Source organism: Dipodomys ordii, unplaced genomic scaffold (genome assembly GCF_000151885.1).
Source record: "Dipodomys ordii isolate 6190 unplaced genomic scaffold, Dord_2.0 Scaffold146, whole genome shotgun sequence".
NCBI lineage: Eukaryota > Metazoa > Chordata > Mammalia > Rodentia > Heteromyidae > Dipodomys > Dipodomys ordii.
The window spans coordinates 2,281,841-2,290,237 of NW_012267362.1; the positions used below are offsets into that span (position 1 = coordinate 2,281,841).

Below are 8,397 nucleotides of genomic sequence, written 5' to 3' on the forward strand. Positions count from 1 at the left end.
GAAGTGGCACTGTGGCTCAAGTGGTAGAGCGCTAGCCTTGAGCTGAAGAGCTGAGGGACAGCGCCCAGGCCGAGTTCAGGCCCCACAACTGGACCCCCCCCCAAAAAAAATTCAATTTACCAGAAAATATTATTTTTGACTTAAAATAGAGTGAAAGTACCTACTTAAAAACAATCAGATTAGGATTAGGCATGTTTTCTCAAATAAAAATATAAACCTTAGTGCGAAAGAGTGAGATTCTAAAAAGAATTCTTCCAGTTTTAACTTTGAGGTTTTTTTGGTTCTTTTTTTAGTGTTGGATGGAAATTGAAACCAAGATTACTAAGCAAGTACTTTACCATTGAGCTCTACTCATAGCTTTGAGCTTACATTTTTTTGAGAATATAATTATTTCTTTGCATTATATAAATATTACATAAATGTTAAATGTTTAACTAAAATATAACAAATTATTACTATAAATGAATCATAAAAAAGCACAAGTAAAAAACTGCAACAGAAGCCATAAATACACTAGAAAAACATGTGTCCAAATTATATATGGAAAAGAGAAACAACATTTATTTGTTTACTTAATAATAAAAAAAACTATCAGGAAATGGAAAGAAGTTTTTTCTTAAAAAAAATAATCAAAATCTACAGTGTACCAAAAAAAAAAAAAAGAGGCTGGATACTAGTAGTTCATGCCCATAGTCCTAGCTAACCAAGAGGCTGACATCTGAGGATGACAGTTCAAAGCCAGTCCAGGCAGGAAAGTCTGTGAGACTCTTATCTCCAATTAACCACTTGAAAGCTAGAAGTAAAGCTGTGGCTCAAGTGGTAGAGCATCAGCCTTGAGTAGAAAAAGCTAAGGGATAGCACCAAGGCTCTGAGTTCAAGCCCCAGTACTAGCATGCACATATAAAATCTATGGTATGAATGTGCACAAGGATTCCTACATAAAGAAAGTTTAGCTAAGCCAGGCATTGGTGGCTCATACTTGTAATCCTAGTTTTTCAAGAGGCTGAGATCTGAGGATCACAGTCTGAAGCCAGCCCAGGAGTCTCCATGAGACTCTTATCTCCAATTAACCACCAAAGGAAGAAAAAGAAAAAAAAAAAAAAAGCTAGAAGTGTGTGTGGCTCAAATGGTAGAGAGCTAGGTCCAAGTTTAGGTTCCAGACCAGACACAGACACAGACATAGAGACAGACAGACAGACAGACAGACACACACACACACACACACACACACACAATATAATACAGTGTAACCTTCATACCTGGGGAACAATGGGAACACCAAGATAACTCCAGTTACGAATCATGTCACTATCACTTTCTATCTTTACATTCTGGATCAGTCTGTCCAAATTTTCTTCTGTAGTTCCTTATATAAGTAAAAATGTAAGCACATAATCACATAACTGCTACTGCAACCAATTCTTCTTAAGTGGAACATGAATTTGGCTTTAAAAAAAATGAACAGTCAAATTATATCCCCTTTAGTTTTCTCTTAATTTCCTATTTCTCACATACTTACTTTAACCAACTTCCTATTTTCCACATATTTACTTAGCCAACTTCAGCAACTACCCTTTGAGTTTTCTAAGATTCTCCAATGATCAATAGTAAACTACATGTTAAAAGGTGATTTTAGCTGGGCACAAGGAGCTCATACCTATAATCCTAGCTACTCAGGAGGCTGAGATCTGAGGATTGAGGTTTAAAGCCAGCCAGGGCAGGAAAGTACCTGTAAGACTCTTATCTCCAATAAACTACCCAAAAAAGCTGGAAGTGGTGTTGTTGCTCAAGTGGTAGAGTGTTAGCCTTGAGCAAAAGACACTTAAGGGACAGTCTCCAGGCCCTGAGTTCAAGCCCCAGAACTGGCCAAAAAAAAACAGTGATTTTAGAGTTGGATATTTCAATGTATTTATGAAAACAAATCTTCATTACCATTAATGCTGAAGATATAAAGTAGGATCGCTCTTATTTTATCACAATTATCATGATCTTTGCTGAGGAGAACTGGAAGGAGTACTCGCATAGCATCTTTCACCTTCTGTCCTTCTGCATCAGTTCCAAGCGCCAGGTCCTTAATGAAAATAAAATATAACCAGTGGGTTACAATCAAAATTCAGTTTTGTTAAATGTACCCATTTAATCATCAGACTTTAGTGGAATATTGATAACACTTTACAGAAAAATATTACTATCCCTTATAAGTAGTTCATAAAAAAAGTAAAAAATAAAGCAGAAAAGAAGAAAATCGTTAATCTAAATGTATGCTATCCAGCATAAGTAAAATGGCAACTAAGTACTTGAAATGTAGGCCATCTGAAGTAAGAGGTGCTATGGTGTAGGGTGGTAGGTGGTAGGGTGCTTGCTTTGCATGCATGAGGCCCTGGGTTCAATTCTTCAGCACCACATAAGCAGAAAAAAGCCAGAAGTGGAGCTGTGGTTGAAGTGATAGAGCACTAGTCTTGAGCTGAAGAACTCAGGGACAGCACCCAGGCCTAGAGTTCAGGCCCCACAACCACCACTACCAACAACAAAAAGAGGTGGTGCGGTGCAAAATACCAGATTTGAAATACATAGTATGAAAAAAACAAACAAACAATATCATTATCTTACTAGTAATCTTCATACTGATTACACACTACAATGTTTTTAATGTATTTGGTTAAGTCAAATATATTATTAAATTGTATATTTTACTTTTGTAATATGGCTACCAGAATACTTAATATTACATGCAACTTGCTCTCCTTTCCTTTCCCTTCCTTTTCCTTCCCCTTCCCCTTCCCTTTCAGGGCCTGGGTGCTATCACCGAGTTTCTTGTACTCAAGCCTAGCACTCTACCACTTGAGCCACAGCTCCACTTCTGGTTTTGTTTTGGTAGTTTAGTGAAGATGAGTCTCACAGACTTTCCTGTCTGCACTGACTTTGAACCATGATCTCAGCCTCCTGAGTAGCTAGGATTATAGGCATGAACCATCCGAGCCTGCCTACTTCCTATTTCTGTTAGGATGAAGCATTATACGAAAAGCTGTTTTTTGTGTGGTGGTACCAGGGTTTGAATTCAGGGCCTCTGAGCCCATTCTTAATGGGCTATAGTTTGGATCTAGAGTGTTTCCAAAGACCCATGTGATAATGCCTTAGCCACAACAATGCTGTTGGGAGGTGGTAGAAACTTGAAGTGGAGCCTACTGGGAGGCCTTCAGGTCATTCAGCGTGGGCCTTTATAGAGGATGGCTGTGGGGTAAGCAGCTTTGCTCTGCAAGATACCCTCACCATTATGCGCAGCCTCACCACTGGCCTTAAAATAGCTATGAGGGCAGCTGATTATACCTGAATCCTCCAAATCTGTGAACCTCAAATATGCTTAGCATGCACAAGGTTCTGGATTTTATTCACAGCATCAAAAACACAAACAAAACGGCGAGTCAAAAATAAACCTTTGTCTTTATAAGCTGATTTATCTCAGGTACTTTGTTATAGTTGAACATAGTAGAGGCTTGCATCTTAAATACTTCCTAGGTGGGGTCCTTTCTAAGAGTCTTATTTTGGGCTGGGAATGTGGCTTAGTGGCAGAGTGCTTGCCTAGCATGCATGAAACTTTGGGTTCAATTCCTCAGTACCACATATACAGAAAAAGCCTGAAGTGCTCTATGATTCAAATGGTAGAGCACTTGCCTTGAGCAAAAAGGTCAGAGACAATGCTCAGGCCCTGAGTTCAAGTCCCAGAATTGACACCCCCCCAAAAAAAAGTCTTATTTTTATTTTTTGTGAAAACAAGCACTAAATTTAGCAGATAAAACCTACATTTTAATTCACAAAGTTCATATAAGCATAGGCATTTATGATTCTACATATACCTGTTCAGTTTTGCAGAGCTTTTCAATATTAAGCTTGAACTTGTTCATGCAATCTTCTGCTAAGTTAAGGTGGACAACTTGCTGGAAAACAGAAGAATGGATTATTTCTAGCATTTTAATTATTTTTTGTGCAAATGGTAAGATTAAATTTTTGAGATAGGTCTGAAGGAATGTGTGGTCATAAGTGAAAAGGAGTAACATGTAAGTAAAAGCTAAATCAAGAAAGGAAGTCAGAAGTAGTAATATGATAGGGGATAATCAACAGACAGCAAACGATAAATTGTGTTGAATTTGAGAGTAATGAAAAACTAGGCAACGAAAAATGAAATGCTGATAGCTAACACCAAAATGTTTCATTTAAATCACTGGTTTTTGACTAGGATACAACATCTCAAAAATGTAAAGATTATTATGATAGTGATTTATAAGGGCTGTATCAGTAAAAATTTAAAAAAATATAAAAATATATAATATATATGTATACACACAGAGTACACACATACACATACAATCTTACCACTTACAGACTGCTAAATCTACTAATATGTTATTAAATCTACTAATATGTTATTAATTATAAGAAACATGAGAATAACAACCACCAACTGGTCAATTTTAATGCTGAATTTTCCTACTAAGTTGGTAAATTCTTACATTATTCTAAGCTGATCCAAACAAAGATTAAAAAGTTTAAGCTTGGGGCTGGGAAGGTGGCTCAGTGGTAGAGCGCTTGCCTTGCATGCCTGAGGCCCTGGGTTCGATTCCTCAGCACCACATAAGCAAAAAGAAAAAGCCGGAAGTGGCGCTGTGACTCAAGTGGTAGAGCACTAGCCTTGAGCTGAAGAGCTGAGGGACAGCGCCCAGGCCCAGAGTTCAAGCCCCACGACCAACCAAAAAAAAAAAAATTCTAATAATGCACTGATGAAATTAACTAGTCAACTAAATGTTAACCTTATCTGAGTTTAGTAGCTTGCATCTGTAATCCTAGGTACTTAGGAGACTGAGATTGGGAGGATTATTAGCCCCAACAGCAGTTTATGAGGTCCTCCTTCCCCATGTCTGGACCCAATGATACAAGCCTGTATCCCAAGCTGCATAGGAAGCTAAGATTGGCAGGATCTTGGTTTCAGGCAGCCGAAGTAGACAAGTTCATCTCTTTAGAGAAAAGCTGGATGTAGTGGTGTAACTTGGGATTCCAGCAAAAGTGGGAAGCTTAAAGAAGGTAGGTCACAGCTCAAGTGTACATCAAGCTGAGAGGCAAAATCCTATCTAAAAATAACCACCAAAAAACAGGGCTGGAAGGGTACCTCAAGTATAGAGTGCCAGCCTAGCAAGTATGAGGCCCTGAATTCAAACTCTGGAACTGCCAAAAAGAAAACAATAGTAATAAACTCAGTGAAGTGACCAGTCAAAATGCTGCTAATTTTTGAAATAAGATAATGGGTAATAAGAGTTTGTTTTCTCTATTTCTCTTTATAGAATGTGCCAAACATAGAAACTTAAATAAGTAGTTCACCTTTGTTATTATTTTGGAAGTTAAGTAAAGCTCTTACCTTTCCTTCTGTTGCTTTCTTTGTTGATGAAATTTCCTTCATAAGCTTCGGAATTTCCCTGTCAAATTGAGAATTCTTTAAATTAGGTATAATTCTCATAGAACAATTTTAAGATTACAAAATGTACTATGACATATTTAGTATCTAAAACCATGGAATTAAAAATTGAAATGGACTGACATACTCTAACACAACTGCAATATGCCGATGTCGAATTCTGACCCAGAGGTCATCTTCTTCTTCAAGGATTGCCTCCTTTTCTTTTCCATCAGTTTTATATCTACAAGAAGACAGAGGCAGAACATTTTTGGTATTTTTTCTCAAAAGTGGAAAAAACATTTTTACAAACAATAATTTGGAAAAAGAAATTCAAAACTACATATTCTCAATTCATCATTTTTGGATAATACCTATCAAAACTAAGGTATGTTATCATTATACTAAATTTCAAAGTGCTATCTGTGCCTTGTATTTTTTCCCCATTTTATTGTAAGACACTTTTAATCTCAATAAAATTTAGATTCTTGGCAAAATGTTATCTTACAAAGCAAAAATTCAATGTCTTGTAATCAACTTTCAGAACAACACTTAATATACTAGTCAGGTATTGTGTGCATACTTTTAATCCTATCCCTCAGAAGGCTGAGACAGGAGAATCATGAGTGCTAGGCTTGCCTGGACTATTCAACAAAATTCTGTTTCAAAAACAAAACAAACAACACAAACCTGAATATAAAAAACTAACGAACCCCTGAAAAGACTAATAATATGAGTTCTAACTACTTAAAACTATTGTAATGTGCAAATATTTACACCACTAATATCAAGCATCCATTAAAACAGGTATGTCACCCCAATACAGCCTAATGAATGTGTTTTGGAGCTGGTACAACATTTAAAAACAGAGTGTTTCATCTGTTTTATTATTGTTATTTTTTGTTACTGGGGTTTTGAACTCAAGCTTTCATGCTTGTTAAGCAGGTGCTCTACCACTTGAACATCACTTCCAGCCCCTTTTGCTCTGGCTCCAAATTTTGCCCAGATAGGCCTGGACCACAATCCTCTTATTTATATTTATGCTGGTCCTGAGGATTGAACTCAGGGCTTAGGTGCTGTCTGCTAGCTTTTTTGGTCAAGGTTGGTGCTCCACCACTTGAGCCATACCTTTATTTCTGTCTTTTTGGTGGTTAATGGAGGCAAGAGTGGCAAGAACTTTCCTGCCTGAGTGGCTTTAAACTGTGACCCTGAATTGTCAGCCTTCTGAACAACTAGGATTATAGTCATGATCACTGTCACCCAGCTTCCGCTTTCTCTTTTTATACAAATACCTTACTTCCATTTGTAGAGCTAGGGAAATTCAATTGTCCTGAGACTGTCAACTTTCTGAGCTAAAATTAAAAAGGACTGTACTAATAGCCATTTCTATAACCTCCTCCTCCCCTGCCCTAAAATTGTAGGTCCTACCCACAAATTCACCTTCATTATCTGGTCTTCCCGCCCCCCTCCCCTGGCCCAGCCAGTACTGGGGCTTAAACTCAGGATCTTGCACTCTTCACCTGGTTTTTTCTATCACAGCTATCTTTCTACCATGTAAGCCCACACCTCTACTTTCACCTTTTTCCTTGTTAATTGAAGATAAAAATCTCAGATTTGTCTGCTCAGGCTGGCTTCAAAACTTTGATCCTCAGATCTCAGCCTCCTGAATGCAGGATTATAGGTCTGCCCAACTTTGTATGTGGTCTTAATACTCAAAGATAAAATGCCTGCGTTTAATTATGCTTGCATTAAGGATGAAATCCCTTTTGTCATTTAAAGTACCACCTTGTATTTAGGTAATACTTTTGACTTTTAAGTGGTTCATAACTTATCAGTAACAAGGGTGAAAACACGCAAAAGATAATGATAATTCTTTTGGAGTAAATTTAAAGAAGTCATTGAGATGAAAATGGATACCTAGAATTTCCTGCTTTATTTGTCTCCATTTAAAATTGTGATGAGGGCCTAGTGCCAGTGGCTCACAACTACAGTCCTAGCTACTTGGGAGGCCGAGATGGAGAGCATCCAGTTCAGGGCCAGTCCCAGGAAAAAAAAAGTTCATGAGACACCTTTTCAACTAACAGCTATTATCCTAGCTCTGTATTAGCCTGAGATGAGAGTATCATGGTTTGAGGTGAGCTTATGCAAAAAGTTTGTGAGACGCCCGGTGCCGGTGGCTCACACCTGTAATCCTAGTTACTCAGGAGGCTGATATCTGAGGATAGCGGTTCAAAGCCAGCCTAGGCAGGTATGTCCATGAGACATGTTGCTGTGGCTCAAGTGGTAGAGCACTTGCGTGAACTGAAGTACGCAGGGACACTGCCCAGGCCCAGCAGCTAAACCCCATGACCGCAAAAAAAAAAAAAAAGTTTGTGAGACCCTGCCCCCCACCAATTTCAACAGAAATGGATGGATTTGTTGTATGTACCTATCATTCCACTTGCCCTAGACCAGGTACATGTCTGTTGCAAAAAAGGACTACAGGAAAAGGTCAGAGGTAGGGCAATTACATAGCAAAAACAAGGCCATGTTCAAACTTCAGAGCTGCACCCCCAGAACAAAACTAAGGATTGGAAAGAGGTAAGTCTAACTATACAGGAGTGATCATGGGAAGAATGGCAGACACAGATTAATGGAGATCACAGGCTTTGAGGACTACTACAAGCACTTTGGCTTTTAGTATGAAGAAAATGGGAAGCCATTTAAATTATGAGGAACAAAGAGGTAAGAATTGACCAATGTCTTACCAAGATCTTTTATTGCAGGGGAAGGTGGCATGGGGGATTGAGGTCTGTCGAAATACTCCATTGCTTAAACCATGCCCCTAGCCCACCCTACCTTTTTTGGGGGGGGGGCGGGTTCAGTCATGGGGCCTGAACTCTGGGCCTGGGCACTGTCCCTCAGCTCTTCAGCTCAAGGCTAGTGCTCTACCACTTGAGCCACAGCTCCACTTC

General features: G+C 38.6%; 1 protein-coding gene across 1 annotated transcript in view; it reads right to left on the reverse strand.

Moving 5' to 3' along the window:
• The window catches only part of Stxbp3 (syntaxin binding protein 3), a 73,474-nt gene that overhangs the window by 10,531 nt on the left and 54,546 nt on the right, over nucleotides 1-8,397 (reverse strand). The window contains exons 10-14 of the mRNA XM_013031848.1: nucleotides 5,592-5,687; nucleotides 5,408-5,465; nucleotides 3,855-4,016; nucleotides 1,933-2,071; nucleotides 1,260-1,366 (exon numbers count right to left, since the gene is read on the reverse strand). Of these exons, the coding sequence (XP_012887302.1) occupies nucleotides 1,260-1,366; nucleotides 1,933-2,071; nucleotides 3,855-4,016; nucleotides 5,408-5,465; nucleotides 5,592-5,687 (562 nt within the window). The remainder of the gene's footprint in view (nucleotides 1-1,259; nucleotides 1,367-1,932; nucleotides 2,072-3,854; nucleotides 4,017-5,407; nucleotides 5,466-5,591; nucleotides 5,688-8,397) is intronic.